Source organism: Heteronotia binoei, chromosome 5, assembly GCF_032191835.1.
Source record: "Heteronotia binoei isolate CCM8104 ecotype False Entrance Well chromosome 5, APGP_CSIRO_Hbin_v1, whole genome shotgun sequence".
Taxonomy (NCBI): Eukaryota; Metazoa; Chordata; class Lepidosauria; order Squamata; family Gekkonidae; genus Heteronotia; species Heteronotia binoei.
In genome coordinates, this window is record NC_083227.1 from 58,755,677 (window position 1) to 58,776,617 (window position 20,941).

A 20,941-nucleotide genomic window follows, 5' to 3' on the forward strand; every position below is an offset into this window, starting at 1 on the left:
CCAAACCATATTGAGCTTTGAAGGTCAAGACCAGCACCTTGAATTGTACCCAGAAACAAACTGGAAACCAGTGTAGGTGGGCCAAGACTGAAGTGATATGTTTCTTGCAACCCACTCCAATCAACATCCTGGCTGCAGTGTTCTGTACCAATTGAAGTTTCTGAACATTTTTCAGGGGCAGCCCCCTGTAAGAGAGCATTGCAGTAATCTATTCTATAGAACAGATAGCAAGATGCACCACTGTACATCACATCCACACTCCTTCTCTCTGGTATTATTAAAAATTATTTTGGTCTGCTTTTATTCCAAAAGAATTGCTTGAAATTGCAAGCAACCAATTAAAAATATTTCCAAAAACCCAATGATGAATTAACCAAACAAAACAGAAAAGTTTGAACATCCTAAGCAGCGTGGTATCACACCTGAAAAGCCCATCACTGGTTACCACCTCCTTAGCACCTGAGAAAATTGAGGGAGGGAAGATCCAGAATGGTCTATGGGAAAGATCTTACTGAAAGGGTGGAGCAGTAGGATTCTCTGACAACATAACACAATGACTGGGTCCTTTCCATCTAGGAACAGCTGCACCTGACTTACCAGTTGAAGCTGGTAAAAGACACCCTTGGCTCAGCTGCCACATGATTATCCGGCAGTAGGTCTGGGTCCAAGAGTATCTCCTGACTACAGACCTGTTCCTTCAAGGAAAGTGCAATTCCATCCACATTGGGTAACACCTTAAATCCCAGTGCAGACCTTTCACTCACTGTTTCTGTGGCTCCTTGGTACAATGAGAGTCTAAGAGATTTTAAAAGGTTACTCAGATGGCTAGAGTGGAAGGCCTATGAGATGGTGGCCTCCTTTTCATCTGCTAGCTCACAACCAGCCCAGTCATTTAGCTTGATTTTACACTTGACCACCCCTTTGTTATGTCCTAAAACTGATACTGATGTGGTTCTCCGATGTGATTCATTTGCAAACCTATTTGTGGATAAAGTCACTAAGCTCCTCTTGGAGTTGACTGCTAAATTTGATAACAGTAGTGGGATGGGGGCTCCACTTGCAACGTCTTGTTCTTTTTTGGAGTCTTGGCCTGCTCACCCTTGTGGAAGTTAACAGAATACTGACAGCTGTGAAGTCAACTACCTCCTCCATGGATCCTTGTCCCTTATGGCTGGTAAAATCATGCCACAAAGTGGTAAGTAGCCCTTTGAGACAAATTATTAATTTGTCTCTCTCAGAGGGTTGTTTCCCAAGCTCATTTAAGGAGGTGATTATTAGACCTTTGCTACCCTGCCAACATTCGCTGAATTATGGAGAAAGCACAGGAGTATTAGAAAACATCTATTTCTGTTTCATTGACTATGCTAAAGCCTTTGATTGTGTGAATCATAACAAACTATGGCAAGTCCTTAAAGAGATGGGAGCACCAGACCACCTCACATGTCTCCTGAGAAACCTGTACAAGGGTCAAGTAGCAACGGTCAGAACAGGATATGGAACAACTGATTGGTTTAGAATAGGAAAAAAATGTATATTGTCACCCTGCTTATTTAATTTATATGCAGAGTACATCATGTGGAATGCCAGCCTGGATGAAGCAGAAGCTGGAATTAAAATTGCCGGGAAAAACATCAACAACCTCAGATATGCAGATGATACCACTCTAATGGCAGAAAGTGAGGAGGACCTAAAGAACCTCTTCTTAAGGGTGAAAGAGGAGAGCACAAAAGTAGGCTTGAAACTCAACATAAAAAAACCTAAGATCATGGCATCTGGCCCCATCACACCATGGCAAATAGAAGGGGAAGAAAAGGAAGTAGTGACAGACTTCACATTTCTGGGATCCAAGATCACTGCAGATGGTGACTGTAGCCATGAAATTAAAAGACGTTTGCTCCTTGGGAGGACAGCTATGGAGAACCTGGGCAGTACAGTAAAAAGTAGAGACATCACCATGCCAACTAAAGTCCTTATAGTCAAAGCGATGGTATTCCCAGTAGTAATGCATGGCTGTGAGACCATAAGGAAGGCCGAGCGCAGAAGAATAGATGCTTTTGAGCTGTGGTGCTGGAGAAGACTCTTGAGAGTCCCTTGGACTGCAAGAAGATCAAATCAGTCAGTCCTGAGGGAAATCAACCCAGACTGTTCCCTGGAAGGTCAGATGCTGAAGCTGAAGCATAAATACTTTGGCCACCAAATGAGAAGGGAACACTCACTGGAGAAGATCCTGATGCTGGGAAAGACAGAAGGCAAAAGAAGGGGACAGCAAAAGATGAGATGGCTGGACAGCATTACTGATCTAACAAACACAAATTTGAGCAGACTTCGGAGGATGGTGGAAGACAGGAAGGCCTGGTGTGACTTTGTCCATGGGGTCGCAGAGTCGGACTTGACTGTGCGACTGAACAACAACAACAAAAACCGCTCCCCACTGGCACAGCCCAGCTTGCAGGTGCTGCCCTGCCGTTTTCACCTTTGGGAAGGCAAACCCAGAGGGGCTGGGCTGTGCTTGCACCCTTCAGAGGCTGTCTTCTCTTGCAAGGGAAGGCAGCCTCTGAAGCTGGTCTGGTGGGAGGCAGGGCCTAGGGTGCCAGAACCGATGGTGCCAGCCCTAGTGTCATCAATATGCTGATGACACACAGTTCTTCCTCCTGCTAGCTAAGCAGCCAGTTGTAGGGCTCTCAGCATTATCTCCATGCCTGGATGCAGTAGTCCAGTGGTTCAGGAGGAGCTGGCTGAAGCTGAATCCATCCAAAGCAGAGGTCATGTGGCTGAAAAAAAAACTTGAAATGCTAGCTGGAGAGTCACTCCCAAGACTTGATGGTGTTCAGCTGTAGACTCTATAAAGAAACTTGGGGTGTTGTTGGAAGACCTGGAACCATATCTGATGAGAACCTGTGGTCTCCAAAGATCTCTAATTATGCTAGAGTCCCCCCTCCTAACCCTGAACTCTTACATCCAAAGGCCTCGGCAGAGGTGCTTTCTTGAGAGCAACAACAAATTGTCAGCCTTTCTATCCTAGGGTCCCTTTACCAAGTGGGGCCAGGCATCAAACCAGAAGCTCCAACAGACTCTCCTACAAATCAACAAGATGGCAGGGCTGCAAGGATACCCTGCACAGCTAAGTGGTTGACTTGCAGTGTGTATAACTGCCATCAAGCAAAATGGCTGCTCTAAAATATATAGCCCCTCATAGGAACATGGCCCAACTAAGCCCTTGCAGGCAAATGCCCCAGAAATAACACCTTTAACAGGCGGGGTTGTTTTCTTCAGTCCTGGCTGACAGCTTTTTTGGTTCAACCATTCTGCATCAACCACCTTGCGACTACCAAGTACTTGCTAGTTTTCTGAGCCAGTAATATGACCCACACTTTGAGGCTGCTCTGGGGAGGGCAGTTGTATTGCTGAACCCCTGCTTACCTGAGATGCTTTCCTGATAAGCCTGTCTCTAATTCCAGCATCTTATCAGCAGAGAGTGAACAGTCCCACATCTAAGACTTACTCTGTGTGACTTCTGAAAAATGTCACCTGAGTGGAACACAAAGGTTCATGTGTAAGTATGGGATGTGTTCTTAGTATTTACACCAAAGTTCAGGAATCCCTTCAATGCAAATGCCAGCATCAGTAACTGGGATTGCAGAACACGGAGGTTTGACTTTCAAACAGACTGACAGCAAAAGTGAACTACTCTGCCTTGTTTGATGGATCTTAATTAAATATTGTCATAGTATTTTGTGCACTCTTTTAACATGTGTTATGACCCACATAAAATGGGAATAGCAATAATCATAAATGAGTACATAATCCAGAAACTATTACGAGTTTTTCTAGATTAGTTGCCTAGTTTTGATGGTAGATGAAAAGGGTCACCAGCAAAACCCTAGCATATTAGAAAACATTGGTATATTTTATACATACAATCAGGAGTGGAATTCTAGCAGGAGCTCCTTTGCATATTAGGCTACACACCCCTGATGTAGCCAATCCTCCAAGAGCTTACAAAAAAGAGCCTTGTAAACTCTTGTAGGATTGGCTACATCAGGGGCGTATGGCCTAATATGCAAAGGAGCTCCTGCTAGAATTCTACCCCTACATACAACTAATGGATTAATGGCCTGGTCCCATAGGGAAGGTATTCCAGCCTCTTGATCATTTTTGTTGCTCTTTTATTGCCCCCACAGACTGAAGGAAGAGACGGACATGAGGGTTTGGGTAACTAAAAGGCCACTTTATTTATTACATTAACAATAAGGGCTGTAAACATAACCAGCAGCACAGCAGGGCCAGGGAACAAAGAACCCTCCCCTGCCGCATGACAGGCGAGCCACCCTGCCCCTAGGTATAGCCAAATGAATGGCTCGTACCCAGCCAGCCTAGCAAAGGTTATGCCCTGGAGTTCCAACCCCCAGCTGCACGGCTAAAGGGCGAATCAATCCATGTAAACCCAAGGCAATCCGCTTCATCACTCAACCGGCCCGCACGGGCCAGGAATTATTTAGCGAGACTTCGTGCCCCAAAACTGGGGTGCTATTGGTGCTCACCGAGCTGCATAATGGAAGTTTAGGCAAAAAAACCAGCCAACCTGAAAAGTGACCAACCTATTTAATCAGCCACACCTCAGCCAATTCCACAATCCCTTCTACAAGCAGTGTGAGGTAGGCAAAAAACACCACTTCCAACAGCCAAAACAGAAGTGGTGAAAAAAATCCTACCCGGCCCCACAAACTAAGAGAAACCAGCTGTTGCCCACACTGCATCAAGGGCGGGAGGGTGGGCCGAGCATGGGGCAAACAATGAGAGGCGGGAGCGGAGCCAGCTGTTAGGGCGTGCCTGCTCCGCCCTACCCCCAATGATGCCCTGCCCACTCCTCCTCCTTGCGAGGAGGCAAAACGGCCCCCAGATGCAAGACTATTCAGCCTGCCTCTGGATGGGAGCCACATTGCCCCAACAGACGGAAGGAAGAGACGGACACGAGCATTTGGGTAACTAAAGGGCCACTTTCTTTATTTATTACATTAACAACAAGGGCTGTAAACATAACCAGCAGCATGGCAGGGCCAGGGAACAAAGAGCCCTCCCCTACCACATAATGGGCGAGCCACCCTGCCCCTAGGTATAGCCAAATGAATGGCTCTTACCCGGCCAGCCTAGCAAAGGTTATGCCCTGGAGTTCCAACCCCCAGCCGCATGGCTAAAAGGGCAGATCAATCCATGCAAACCCAAGACAGTCCGCTTCATCACTCATCCGGCCCGCACAGTTTAGGGATGACTTAGCGAGACCCCCTTCCCCAAAAACTGGGGTGCTATTGGTGCTCACCGAGCTGCATAATGGAAGTTTAGGCAAAAAAACCAGCCAACCTGAAAAGTGACCAACCTATTTAATCAGCCACACCTCAGCCAATTCCACAATCCCTTCTACAAGCAGTGTGAGGTAGGCAAAAAACACCACTTCCAACAGCCAAAACAGAAGTGGTGAAAAAAATCCTACCCGGCCCCACAAACTAAGAGAAACCAGCTGTTGCCCACACTGCATCAAGGGCGGGAGGGTGGGCCGAGCATGGGGCAAACAATGAGAGGCGGGAGCGGAGCCAGCTGTTAGGGCGTGCCTGCTCCGCCCTACCCCCAATGATGCCCTGCCCACTCCTCCTCCTTGCGAGGAGGCAAAACGGCCCCCAGATGCAAGACTATTCAGCCTGCCTCTGGATGGGAGCCACATTGCCCCAACAGACGGAAGGAAGAGACGGACACGAGCATTTGGGTAACTAAAGGGCCACTTTCTTTATTTATTACATTAACAATAAGGGCTGTAAACATAACCAGCAGCATGGCAGGGCCAGGGAACAAAGAGCCCTCCCCTACCACATAATGGGCGAGCCACCCTGCCCCTAGGTATAGCCAAATGAATGGCTCTTACCCGGCCAGCCTAGCAAAGGTTATGCCCTGGAGTTCCAACCCCCAGCCGCATGGCTAAAAGGGCAGATCAATCCATGCAAACCCAAGACAGTCCGCTTCATCACTCATCCGGCCCGCACAGTTTAGGGATGACTTAGCGAGACCCCCTTCCCCAAAAACTGGGGTGCTATTGGTGCTCACCGAGCTGCATAACGGAAGTTTAGGCAAAAAACCCAGCCACCGCAAGGCCAAGCCTCTGCTTAGGCAGCTGCGCCCATTAAACGCCCAACACTTCCTTAAGCCTGTTTCAAGTCCTCCAAAAAGGTGTCATTCCCCTTATCCAAAAGATGGACACCATCATTCCCGTATAAATCCGCGCAATTAGCCCGGATCCCAGGGTGAGGGAGAAAGTGGTCCAAACCCACCGTGAGGGCTTTTTAAATTTCTAAATTGGCTTTGCGGCGAGCTCTCTCAAACGCCCGTGGGTCCCATGCCCCATGTCATAGCTGGAGTGGGATCATGGCCGACCACACGATCAAAGCCTGCAGCCATCGACTCTTGATGACTCTAAAGTCATCTTTGGCCTGCAACACAAGGGCTTTTCCCTTAAGCAGGCCTAAATCATTTCCCCCCAGATGTATCACCACAACATGTGGTGGCAAAACGTGAACATCTTCAAACAATAAGGGCAAAAGGCCTGACCAATGGAGACCTTGCCGTCCATGCCACCCAATGATGGCCCACTTGCTGAGCCGCAGCTATGACCCGGCCGAAGTCCTCCTGGCCCAATGGGCAGCCCAGCACACGAAGCCATGTCTGCATATGAGGACGTGTCATCTCTCTCCACAGACCACAGCACCTGAGAAAAGAAGAAACAGTGAATAACATAGCCCCCTGATAACGTGATGTCAGTTACTGCAGTGCAAGAGAGTGAACATAGCCTTTATAGGCTGAGGAACGCCACCTACCAAGCTTCTGAATGGAAGGCGGGGAGTACCCCAGGGCAGCAGCAGTGGATGCTGCTCCTATATGGAAGGAATGAGTGCTGAACAACTCCTGACAGGCCCAGCCTAGCAAGGGCCTTGCACATCACTGTCCAAAACTGATGCTTCATCAGGGGACTGCAGTCCCCGTGATGGAACAACAGGCCGGCACCGAAACCATGAGCAGCAAGGTAGTGTGTTAAAGCCACTACAGGACAGAGCTCGATGTCAGAACAGGAACCCAAACTAATAGTATCCTCCCATTGTAATTGGTCGGTCTTGGAACGACGAACTGTAATATATACAGATCCGCCAGCCAGGCAAATGTCTTGGGCCATCAAGGCCCTCCCCGAAACGTCCCTTTTGGACTGAGCCACCAGCTCACTCACCCGAAGAGCCCCAAGGAATGCCATGAGAGAGGCGGCGTAGAAGAGCAGCGTTTCATACTCCGACACGCACACCTGGCCCCAGACTGATCATCAACCCCTAAGAACTCCAGGGGAAATCAGTTGCCTAGCATCCTGCCTGGACCCAGCTTCTCTAGACCAACCTTCCAACATTTTCTTAATGCAGAAGTCACCGGTATTCTCCTGGAAACCCAAGGCCTTACTGGCGAAGGCCAACGCCAACAGCTGGCCCCTAATAGATCAGACTGCTAGGCCCCTGCACCTTAAAGACACACTATAGTGGAGTAATTGCTCCACCGGAAGGGGCTATCCCCTTTGGTAACCAACTTTGCTCCTGAAACTTTCAAACTGGCATACTGCCCTGCTGTATGATTTTCTGGTGTTAGGAGCAATGGCAAGACTTATTGCTCTGCCGGCCTCGACCCGCCAATCATCCATATCTCGAGGGGCATCATTGTTGGAAGAAGATCTGCATCTGGGGCAAGCTGGTGAAACCTCCGCATCTGTTTGTGGGAGAGAGTGTCAGCCACCCCATTAGCCACCCCAGGTACATGCCTGGCGAAAAATAAAATATTGAGCCTCCGGCAGCGAAGAACGAAGGCCCACAGAAGCCTCATAACCTTGGGGGATTTGGAAGTGAGGGAATTGATAACATGCACCACGGCTAAGTTGTCGCACCAAAAATGGACTGTGTGGTCTGCCAACTCAACCCCCCACAATCAAATGGCTACCAAGATCGGAAAAAAATCAAAGAAAGTCAAACTCTGTTCCACCCTGCATCTACCCATTCCTGAGGCCATTCCTTCACGCACCAATGTCCGTGAAAGTAGACGCCAAACCCAAGGGACCCCGCTGCATCAGATGTAATTTGCAGTTCAGCTTCCAGCTGTAACTCAGCCCTCCAAAAGGAGACACCGTTAAAGGAGGTTAAAAACTCCTTCCATAGTAAAAGGTCCTCCCGCATGCTGCTTGAAATCCTGATTCGGTGATGAGGCTGGCGTAATCCAGCCATTGCATAACACAATCTCCTCAAAAAAGGACGACCAGGAGCTACCACCTTACAAGCAAAGTTTAGGTGTCTCACCAACTGCTGTAGTTCCCTCAAGGTCGCCTTTCGCCGTAGCAAAAACTGAGCAACCATTTCCTGCAGACCTAGAATTTTGTTCCTTGGGAGGCGTGAAGTTTGCTGTAATGAATGAAGTTCAACCCCTAAGAATGTCAATTGCTGGGTAGGGCCCTCTGTCTTCTCATGGACTAAGGGAATGCCCAGCTCCTCCGACTGCACTGCAAAGGCCGCCATCAAATGGGCACACTGGCCAGAGCCTAAGGGGCTCACAAACAGAAAGTCATCAAGGTACATTGCTCAAACGAGCCCCGTGGTGCACCGCCCATTCTAAAAAGGAGCTAAAGCGCTCGAAGGCAGCACAAGAAACAGAGCACCCCATGGGCAGGCCCTGTCCATGTAAAACTGCTCTTCAAATTAGAAACCCAGCAATTCAAAATCCAAAGGGTGAACCGGTAGAAGGTGAAAGGTGGATTTTATGTCGCACTTTGCCAACTCAGCCCCTACCCCGCAGCACCTTACCATCTGCATTGCTTGGTCAAAAGATTTGTACCGCATGGTACACAAATTTTCTGGTATGGCATCATTCACCAATTCCCCATGAGGGTAAGATAAATGATTAATCAAACTGAACTCTCCCAGGGCCTTTTTAGGCACAAGGCCCAATGGAGAGACCCGCAAAGTACTCATGAGGTGTGTGGGAAATGGACCAATCACCCTACCCTCAGCTAATTCCTTCCCAATCATTTGACGAACTATGTGTTCCATCCCTATAACTGACTTCAGGTTATTGGCCATAAATGGTTTTCTGGGGCCCTGGAAAGGAATTCTGAAACCGAACTTAAAAACATTTAACAAATAAAGCCTATCTTCATTCTTTGGATAATCACGGAGCCATGCCTCAAGCACTGTCACCCTTATTGGACTGGGACCCTTTTCCAAATGGTTTATCTGTGCCACCCGGGCCCTGCTTGCGCTGTCCCCACCTGGGTTTACCCCTGAAACAATTCATGAAGGAATGAGACCCCCCGCAAAGAGGGCACTCATGCTTGTATGGGCAGTTCTTTTTACCACACACCCCCTGGGATCCGAACTCCCAACAGAGCAGGCGGGGTTGAACCACCTGCCCCGCAGTGCTGTGGGCACCAGAAGCAGCGGCTGTGCATTGCACAACATGTCCACTGTCTGACCTATCACCCAGGTTAGGTCGTGCTGGATACATAACCTGCAGCCACAGCTGTGGCTGAATCTGATCCCATTGAAGGGCAGGGTTCAAAGCCACCCTTATTCTGAACTTCTCATCATATTGAAAATAGGCAGGGTCAGTAAAGCTGGTGTAGCTTTTGTATATGATGTCAAAATACTGAAAAATGGAAGTGGCCCCCCATGGTTGTGACCTGGAAATAATTCCAGCGTAAATAATGAAGCCGGGCACCCAGTTCACCCACGTCCTATCAACTTTTCGCCTCTTGATTTTCTCCTTTTCCCTATCATCCAGGTCCTCTTTATCCTTTTTCTCCTGTGGAGCAGAGAAAATAGGTCCACAAAATCCCCTTTCAGTATTTTATCCTTAGTGGCCAGCAACAAGTGATCCCCACAAGGTAAGGCCAGATCACCAAAAGGTAAAGCCTTAGCTGGTACAGCAGAGTATGATGGTCCCCAAGGATAAGAAACACCCCAGCCACCATAGGGGACCACGGATGCTCCCGAGAACTGGCCAGGCAGGCCTCCTCAAGGACGCCAAGGGCTAGCCAGGTTAAGGCCCCAAGCCCAAGGCTGGAAATTATTAAAAGCTGCAGGCTGACTACTGGCAACCGGCCTGAAGGTGGCGGACTGCCCCCATGGCCCCCAGGGCCAAGTTGTGGTAGTGTGCTGTGCGAACTCACCCTTACCCAACTGCAAGTCTTGCGAAGCATCAATGTCGGGCACCTCCGTTGGAAGAGGCGACACACCCTCCGTCTTTTCTGTGGAAGACCTGCTTTCAAGGGAAGACAAGCAATTAAGGATTTCTTCCTGGAAGCGCTTCTTAGCAGCACGCTTGTCTGCCTTGAAAGCTAGACCTGTTTTACCAGCCCCCAATAAAACAGGCTGCCTACTACCAGAACCCTCCAAAGCAGCTATCCTGGCTAAAACGGACTGCTCAAAAGTGTCATCTTCCTCATCAGACGATGAAGGCAAAGGTGCTGAGCGCTTAGGAACAGGCCGCTGCGATCTCAGTGCAGGGCTCTTGCCCTTGGATTTGCCCTGTCCTTTAGGCATTGCTAATGCACCCAATAAAGACAGTAAAAAGCCTGTCTACTGCCCACACTGATGTAGCTGCTGCCCTACTGCAGGCAGATGAGGAACCGTTAAAAGCTATCCTCAAAATGGCCACCCCAGGCTATCCACAAAATGGCTGTTCTTCTCCCCGGCAACAGGGACAAAGAATCCAACAGCTCCAAAGAAATGGCCGGCTGAAAACCCAAACCAAAATAGCCCAGTTAAGACCCAAAGATTAGCTAAAGCCTCTCTCACAGCTGAACTGTCTGGAGTAACAGCCCCGCAGAACAGGAAGTAAACAATCCACTCCCCAAGAAATTAGAGAAACGGGGTTGGGGGGGGGGGGTTTCTGCCGCCGACTTAACAAAAACACCATGGCAGACCTCGACCACACCCAGTGGGAGCAAGCAAAGCAGGAGCGCGGGGGGGGCGCCAAACAGCGCCCGAAAGAGCTGCGGCCGGTGACAACCACTGCACCCGAACTACAAACCCTCAGCTCTAACGCCCCAAGGGAGAGGCACTACGAGCCGGAAAGGAAGGGGAATCACAAAACATTGGCTGTGCAAAAACGCTGCGACCAGCGACAAACCACCATGACAAACACACTGCTGCTGACACTCTTGGTCTTTGACACTCCTCCGGCTGAAGCGCTAACAAGTGACCGTGTCAGGAGGAGAGGTGAGCCTTCCGAACACGGAGCCACAGGCCTTGTGCCGGCAAAGAGCTACAGTGCCTAGGTCTGCTTTCCCCGAGCATGAGGCGAAGAATGAGAGGTGGGAGCAGAGCCAGCCGTTAGGGTGTGCCTGCTCCGCCCCACCCCGATGATGCCTTGCCCGCTCCTCCTCCTTGCAATGGCCCCAGACACAAGGCTATTCAGCCTGCCTCTGGATGGGAGCCGCATTATCCTTCTGCAGTATTCATTTTGAGAATGGACAAACAAGCTTTACACACTGTATTCCACATATGACGGAACTGAGCACAGACAACCTGAGCACTGAGGCCAGTGTGAAATTTCTGTGCCTAAGCTGTGAATTTAAACAAGAGTATCACAATGCTGGACATTTTATTTTCAGTGCCTTTCCTAATAATCTCTAGCATCAGATTTCGCATAGCCCTTGTTTTCTTTGAGCTATCCTGCTTCATTCAGACCTTATCAGCGTATATGGGAAATTAGGGCTGTTTGCCCTAGTGTGTTTCAGTTTTCTTCCAGACAATTTCCCACCCAGGCACTGATCAGGCTGAGATTTCTTGCTGTTAGGGAATTACATTGTAGAGTTATATGGCACAGTTATTTTTCTGTGCTCTGGAGCTGAGAGCCAGCTCAATAAGTTAAATAATGTGGATGTCTTGATACTATTTACATATATGTTCTTTACATTGCTGCATTTTTTTGTCTTGATGAAACACACAAAGACAATTTTGCATGAAAGTTTCATAATAATGACATTATGATGACATAATATAGCTTTGCTGTAAAACAGGTCCAAGGAAACATTAAAGACTAGAAACATTTATTTCAATATGAGCTTTTGTAAGCTGCAGCTCTTTTCAGTTCCACAATTCATAGTGAAATAAATGTTGCTAGTCTTTAAAGTGTCGCTAGACTTTTGTTTCATTTTGCTATAACAGACTAATGGCAAGCCCTTTGTAAAATATTTCAGCATTAGGAGCATGATTTTAAAACACTGATTATCAAAATTAGGAATATGATACACACACGTGCATGTGAGAATTTTACAGCTAATATTTATTTGCGATTCCTCAATCTAACCCATGTAAGTGTCCTTGGTAAGCAAGCTGAACACTTCTCCTACCCCTCTCGCATAATTTCTTATACTGTAACTATGTTTATGTTTAAGATTTCATTTCCATTATGCAAGGATTTCTCTTTTTTTGTCTTTGTCTACCACTAACCCTAACAAGTCACATTTCAAAGGGCAACGAAAGGAGGAGATGGGGAGGTCCAAGTCAATTAAATTGCTTCTATCCTTGGATGTAATGCACATGAGCCCATCAGCAATGAGAAGATTAGTATTTTATTTTAAAGCATTTAGAGTGTGTATTCTATATCTGAACCATAATAAATTAATCCTCTTTTTTTTACAAGAATTATAACTGACATGCTGTCACAGCTATACATGTACAACCTTCAAAATATACATAATACTTTGAAAGCTGTCACATTCAGTACAGTAGTAAACATCACCCAGGGTTACTAAACTGTTATCTTTGGATACACTTCTCAGATAAACCATGTTCCATGGGTTCCATTAAGAAAATAATTCTCCTTTCAAAAAGTTGTTTGTGCGTTAGGAGGCTGAGCCTGTGAAGTATGCCACTGTTTCTTATTTTTCAAATGGGCAACTTCAGGTAAGTGATGGTAACTGGGCCAGTAGCCCAGAATGTCCAGAATGGAAATAAACTAATCTCAGACAAATATTCTGTCTGTTCTCCCAGGAGAGAAGTTGTAACACAGTGATACCTTGCATGATTTAAATGCAGACGATTCCAGGTCCAGTTCTTGATACCATGGGTGAAAGTCACTAAGCTCCTATCTCTCACTGAAAAACTAGGTCTCTTACAGTGCCGTATGCATTTGTGTTAGCAACAGCTGCATTATTGTTTTTACTCTGATAAACTAAACCCCAAATACTTCTCCTGCTGCAGCCAGGATGACAGAGAGAGAGATGCTAAGACAATAACTTGCAAAAATATAAAATTGGAATGCACCTGTAGAAAAAAGTAGAAAAGATTTATTGTATGTGGCCATTGGCCATCACAATATAAGATTAAACATAATATCATAAAAAGTAATCAGACAGAAATAAAAACAGTTCAATAAACAAACCAATGAGTTACATGAGGTATAATGCATCAGTTTCCTGTAATCAATCAAGTACTCTGCCTGTATGGTGAGATACATTCTCTGCAAATCCACAGGCTGGGGGGGGGGGGGGGAGCAGGGGAAAAACTCAGAGAGGGGTGTGGCTGAATGAGTCACTGTAGCCATTTGCCAAAACTTCAGCGAATGGGGTAGAAGTTCTCCAGAACTTCGGACATGGTTTTCTTTTCCTTGTCCTTAAAATCCTCGGGATGCCGCTCGATGTACTCGAACATGTCTCGGTCCCTTTTCACATGGTAATAAGCGGCTCGCCTTTTCAAATAATGGCCAACGTAAAATCCCACGGAAGCATAAAGGAGCTGTCGGTGGATGCCCGTGGCCAGGATGGGCCTGCGCAGTATGCCGTTGTGGGTCAAGGCGGACGCCCAGCCAATGAAGCCCATCCAGAGGGAGCCGAAGTTGAGAAGCGGCGGGGGCGGCAGCGAGCGGGCTTCGTCCGGCAGCGCCAAATGCAGCTGGTAGCTCATGGAGCCCGGAGTCGGAGCATTACCTGTAATTATTTCATACTTGAACTGTGTTGATGTTTAAATACCAGTCCTATTATAAATTTTCATAGTAACTCTTCATTACATATGAGAAGGAAACAACCCCCCCCCCCCTGTTTTTATATAGATGTTAAAGGATTTGCATGTTATCCTGGTTCCCTATAAGTCAGAAATAAAACTTGAATATTCTTCATGTGACAGCTTTTTAAATGAGCAGTGGGTTTATAGCCCACAATTTTTGCCTTAATATAGTAGATCTTCCCCATGTCAATGAATCCATAGAGGTAAAGGGCAATCTGTCCTCTGCTTGAATTACAATTTGATCACAAATTGCAAGCAGCATCCTCAAATGCTCAGAAAAAAACCCTTGCTTTCCCTCAAGCAGGGGTCATTTTGTAGAGAAATAGGTGGTGGAGCTCATTAGCATAACTCATTAGCATATGCCAACCCCACCCCAGCCAAAAGCAACCCAATGCAAGAAAGCGGAGCCCTGGGCAAGTAAGGCGAGATCCAGCCAGCTCAAGCAGGCCTCGCTAACCTGGGACTCTCCTGCCCCCAGTCAAAAGACCAGCAAGCCACCCGCCACACAAAATCACATAAGAAGTAGAGAAAAGCTGCATGGGCTTCCCCAGGGGTTAGTGAGGACTGCTGGGGGCATGGAAAAGATCCTGGTGGCTGGCTGGCTGCCCACTCTTCTAATCCAGGGATTATTATGCAGCTGCACCTACTATTCAGTGGACAAGGTAGGTAGGGAGGAAGAGGGGGAGCCATCAGAAAGGTTCAGAAGCTGTGTGCTCCTGCTGAATCTGAAGCCTGCTCTCAAGCATACTAAATTGGATTGCAAATGCTTTGCTTATGTGGGTTCTTTCACCTCAGAGGAAGATACCAATGTGGAGCAAGCCACATGGCTTCCCCATTTTTGACTGTCTAATCTATCCTGAAGAACCTCAGAAAAAAATACTCATCAAAGAGGTACTTTGCTTCTTTGTGGTGTCTGCTTGACTTGCTCTTTTGCTTGTTAGGGTCCTGGTTTTGTTAAAGGGAAGCCTGGCATTCTAGTTCTTTTGCCTGGGTTGCTTTCTTGAATTTCAATCATACCAAGGAGGGGATACTGCCTATTAAGTGGCTACACTGATCATAAATACTCTGCCTATGCTATTTTGCACTGTTGATTTAATACTGTGGTTTATAGGTCAAGGAAAGGCATTGCATTGCCTCAAGAAATAAATGTATGTTATTGACCATGACACCTTTTCCTATAATTCTGAGTAGGGGAGAACATTTAGCTAAATCCAAGATGGAAAAAATACCTGGAAAATACTTTATCGGTATTTTTCAGGTATTGATTCAGTCAGATATAGATTTCAGAAACTGCTTGTCTAAGTCTCAAAAATCCTGAAAATTTTCAGGACTGCCAGACAGACAAATTTACAGGGCATTCAAAGGGATTGCAGTCTCTTTAAATGCCTTCTTCAAGTCTCCAAATGTACCCAGAAGGTGTTTAAAAGGACTGCGAGCCCTTTGAACACATTCAGAGTTTTCTAAACTGCAGAGTCACACAGCTTGGAAAAGGCATTAAAGGAACCATAATCCCTTTAAATGCCTTTTTCCCCTTCCATTGAGATTAATAGGGATTGGGGACACCCTCTTTGGAAGCCCACAGAAATAGATTCCTTGGCCCAATCTTTTTTAAACTTGGGGGGTTAGAAGAGGCCTCAGCAGCTATGCTGCAAATTTGGTGCTTCTACTTTAAAAAGCATCCCACCCCCACCCTGAGACCAAGATACTCCCGGATCGATTCTCTATTATATCCTATGGGGTCCATTGACTATTATGGTCCACAAAGGGTATAATTCAGCCCAAAAAATCAGTTTTCCTGAATATTTCTTAAATCTGAATACCACGCTGAAACTGGGATTTGGGAATATGTGAAAATATTTTTTTTTTTAGGTCCAATATACCCAAACCTTTTTTTTTTTTTTTTTTTGCATTCCCCTAATTCTGAGCATGTGCCAACAGCAGGCACTGGCCAGCTGAGCAGTGTGATGAAGAATGCTGCTTACCCCACAGAAACAAAAGTAGTGCATGCATTTGAATACAGATTGTTTGAAATCCTGGACCATAGCATTAATCCACAACAGGGCTGTCCCTAGGCTGTCTGGCATCCTAGGCAAGGCTAACTTCTGGCACCACCACCCCCCAATGATAATATCACTGAGTTGTGTGGGAGAAGCACCCAATTTGGCACCCCCAGAAGGTCGGTGCCCTAGGCAATTGCCTACTTTGCCTAATGGCAGAACCGGCCCTGATCCACAATTATGGATGATTGACTCAAAAGATAAACAAGTATTGTGAGCAGGAGAAGTTTGGTTTTCAAGCACATTCTTTGTGAGGATCAGCATCTTTGTGCAGATGCAAAAAGGAACAACATTTGTCAAAAAAGCTTTTTGTACCAGCTGCAGTTTCCAAATCATGTTCAGAAACAGAGCTCACTGTTATAGTGCAGTATCTAAGTGTCTGCATCCAAGAAAAATTGATGACAACATCCCAGCTGTCCATTGATGAAAAGTGGCCAGTTTGGTTATGGTTGAAATCTGCAGTCCCTTCGAACAGTTGGAGTACTCACAATAAAACTAAGGAACAGAAGTAGCCAATTCCTTCCTTCCTTGTTTTCTTTCCCAACATGCCGACCAACAAACTATCTCTCAGAAATAATAATAATCTTTGGTCAGATCTTCAAGAATAATAGTTTGCAGAATGTGGGAACAAGAATTACAACCAGATTAAACAGCTTTTTCCGCAATCTACAGTTCACTGGACTTTACTGTGTGAAGAGTCCCTGGTGATCATTTATGGCTTTCAGCTATTTGCCTTGCCTTGCACTAGGAAAATTGTACAAAATTGTCACAAGTTCAGCAGAGCATCCAGAATTTGTCCAAGCTGAACCTACAATCTGTAGAAATGCTTGGATGCATGAATTCCCAGGATGTCAAAACATATTATCTCAGTTAACATCTCTTTTTAATGTTGGCAATAGTTCTAATCCATTGTGGTTTTCATTCACCTGTTGTAGACTTCTCCAGTTGGCAAAGCCACAGTGCATATAATCATAACTCCCCAAATCCATAAAAATGCAAATAAATTACAAATACTGCAAAAAAAATCAAATGCTACACCCAACATCACATCTTAATAATGTCTAACATGCTTTAGCACCACTCTATCATATTCCTGGATTTGATCTTTAGGTCAAGTGCCAAGGATCTTCATAGTAGAAAGCACAGTATCAATAAAATTGCAAGTAAGTCATTAAAAATCTCATAACATATCCATGGGACCTCTAGGGTCATCTAGTCCAACTCCCTGCACAATGCAGGAAACTCACAAATACCTCCCCCTAAATTCATAGGATCCTCATTGCTGTCAGATGGTCATCTAGCCTCTGTTTAAAAACCTCCAAGGAAGGAGAGCCCACCTCCTCCTGAGGAAGCCTGTTCCACTGAGAAATCACTCTGTCAGGAAGTTCTTCCTAATGTTGAGCCGGAAACTCTTTTGATTTAGTTTCAACCTATTGGTTCTGGTCCTACCTTCTGGGGCCACAGAAAACAATTCCACACCATCCTCTATATGACAACTCTTCAAGTACTTGAAGATGGTAATCATATCCCCTCTCAGCCACCTCCTCTCCAGGCTAAACATCCCCAGCTCCTTCAACCTTTCTTCATAGGACTTGGTCTCCAGACCCCTCACCATCTTCGTCGCCCTCTTCTGGACCCATTCCAGCTTGTCTATATCCTTCTTAAAATGTGGTGCCCCAAACTGAACACAGTACTCCAGGTGAGGTCTTACCAGAGCAGAGTGAAGTGATATCATCACATCATGTTGAGATCTGTAATTATTATAATTACTTCATTGGCTTTAATAAATCTTGTGCTTTAACACTGTTCTTCGTGTAAATGTTTTGGTATGTAGAGAATGTACCATTTTACTCTGCATTCAGATTTGCTATAATCGTCCTTTTCTCAGATCATAAATGTTTTGATTGTTTTTCATCTGTGGGATTAACTACAGCATGCTTTTCTTTACTGGGGAAAAAAAATCCTTTCTATTTTGCTTCTGCTCGAAGAATCCCAGGTCCCCTGGCAGTTCTCTATTTCCCAGAACATGTTAATGTTGTTTGCATTATGGCAGGATTACTAGATTGAAGTATACACTTGGTATTATAATGTGTATTGTTGCTTTAAAAGATGAACCACTCCCAGTGATGTCTCTCAAAACTAGAAAGGGGGGTTATTAACAAGAACAGAGTGTAAAATGTTTGGGTGGGTTGACAAGGGCTGAAGATGTTTATATCCATCTTAAAGAAATAAGATGTACAAGACTGGGCAGCTGTAACGTTTACATTTTATCACCTACCAGTAATTCAGGGTGGGGAGTGGGCACGTCATTTTTTTATATGGAAGCAATGACAAATATATACCTCTTAAAATTTAGATTGGTGGAAGGCTGGTCATCCATTTAAGACAATCAACCATGAGCAAATCTGATCTCATTAATTCCGCTTCCAGAGTTTTTCGAGGGAAGAGCAGGACTGGTGAAAAAAAAATAGTTCAGCCTGTCAAGATTCATTCTTTTTAGAGTTCTAGCCTTCCCTTGATGCCATCTAATGGTTTCTTGAAATACCAAAATGTTTTTTGCATTAATAACATTACCTATTGTGTTTCTGCTAAATGCATTTTGATGTCAGACATATGCCTGGCTCTCTTGCTCACTCTTTATCTCTTTTTTTAAAAAAAGCTACTTGATTGTCAATGTAAGGTACAAAATGGATTCCTGCAGACTAGAAAATAAAAAGCCCTATGATTGTGGGCACCCTTGGTTTTCTTTATTATCAGTGTCTAGAAACAGTTATACTTCTAAATAACAACATCCAGCATCTTTTTATTTAAAAAATCCACAACAGTGCATTGATGTGTAATGTGTCAAGAGCTGGAATAGCCCATTTACTAAAATAAACTGGATATAGTACCCAGTTTAGCCAGTGTTCTCTTCAATTCACACTACCCATTCTTTCCCAGCAAGTTGCAAGTAATAGAAATAGACATCATGAGGTAGTTTTTCTCCCTTCAAGCTTGCCATTTGAAAAGATAAGCTAAGAAACATGCAGATTTACTTGGAAATAGACTTCCTCTAGCATCCAATTTCAATGGGCAAGTCTATGCACTTACCACTGAATAAATGTCCTCATAAGTAGCCACCGACATTTGAAAGAGCTGGCTAGCTTGCATACTTGTATGTTTACCTGAGAAATAGATGCTCACATTTTCAGCTTGAATGTGCATATTTGTTCATCTATTTTCATTTCACAGTTATGAATTTACTTATTTATTCCATTGTTTCTGTACTGATATTCAAGTGAATGATGTCACTGGAACTGTACAATTGTGGTAGTGGAAAGTGCCGGTAAGTCACAGCTGATTTACAGTGACCCTGTAGAATTTTCCAGGGAAGAGATATTCAGAGGTGGTTTGCCATTGCCTGCCTCTGTGTAGCAACCCGGGTAATCCCTTGAAGGTCTCCCATCCAAACACTGACCAGGACCAACCCTGCTTAGCTTCCCAGAACTGATGAGATAGAAGAAGACGACGACGACATTGGATTTGTATTCTGTCCTCCACTCAGAGTCTTAGAGTGGCTCACAATCTCCTTTATCTTCCTCCCCCACAACAAACACCCTGTGAGGTAGATGGGGCTGAGAGAGCTCTCATAGAAACTGCCCTTTCAAGGACAACTCCTACCAGAGCTATGGCTGACCCAAGGCCATTCCAGCAGCTGCGAGTGGGGAATCACCCAGTTTTCTCAGATAAGAGTCCGTGCACTTAACCACTACAGCTGATCTATCCAGGCCAGGGATTGTACAGGTACCTGACATGAAATGGATTCAGGTGGGTAGTCGTGTTGGTCTGAAGCAGAACAGAGTTTGAATCTAGTGGCATCTTTGTTGGTCTTAAAGGTGCCACTGGATTCAAACTTTGTTCTGCTGACATGAAATTGTCATTTGACAAGCTGTTAATGCTTGCCTGAGACCCTAATCAAGCATGATTTAGTCCCACCCCCACCTTCTACTCCATCATGGAGTGGGAAAATGTGCTTCTATGCATGTTTGATCTACATTCAGCAGACCAAATACCCAAAGCCAGCTATTTTGTAGATGCATATGCAGACATTGTTTATTGTTAATCCTTTAAATCTTCATGGACCTGTCATTGATTGCTTTGGAACTCAGTATGAACTGTTTAAATTGGCATATACTTTAGAATGCTGCATGGATTTTTTTTAAAAAAACACCACTAATCACATTCGTGTGCCATGCCCAGATTGAAAAATCTGTCTATCACATATTTATCGTGTTCTTCCTCTCAATCAGCCAGGGTGTGCATATGGTTTATCCCTCTTCATGATATCCTCACAAAAACTGTGAAGTAAATTAGTTTGAGAGAGTGATTGGCTCAAAGGGACCCAATGAGCTTCAAGCAGTGCAGGGGATTTGAACTTGGGTCTCTCCAGAACTGCGCTTGAATCTACTGGTAATTTTTGCAGATAGAAAAGATTTTCATCCATAGATTATGATTTCCTCACCTTCCACTGCAGCCCAAAATGTCACCCAAACTGCTTCTCCTGGGGGGCAGGGGATCCCTCTTAGAATATGGAGGGAGTCAACTTCTGCCACAGAATGAGGAATCAGCAAAAGCTTGCAAGCACTAGTCTGATACATCACAGAAAATTATACATACTTTGCCTATAATCATGATCATTCTTCCCTCTGTGTAGACAGGATAGGTAGAGGCAGTGATTCATGAATTATGGATCAGAACCCCAAGTTGGGTGGTTGCTCTCTTACAGACAGGTAACATCAGGAGGAAGGAAGAAAGAACAGAATGAGCAGGGTA

The 20,941-nt window shown here is 45.5% G+C and overlaps 1 protein-coding gene across 1 annotated transcript; it reads right to left on the reverse strand.

Moving 5' to 3' along the window:
* Positions 1-13,604: 13,604 nt before the first annotated feature.
* Positions 13,605-13,973, reverse strand: LOC132571477 (NADH dehydrogenase [ubiquinone] 1 subunit C2-like). The gene has a single exon (XM_060238275.1). The coding sequence runs from the start codon at positions 13,971-13,973 to the stop codon at positions 13,626-13,628; it is 348 nt and encodes a 115-aa protein (XP_060094258.1). The 3' UTR covers positions 13,605-13,625.
* Between the last annotated feature and the right edge of the window lie 6,968 nt (positions 13,974-20,941).

Excerpts from the sequence above, each read along its gene's own strand:
- LOC132571477 (XM_060238275.1), bottom strand. The coding sequence starts at position 13,973 with ATGAGCTACCAGCTGCATTTGGCGCTGCCGGACGAAGCCCGCTCGCTG.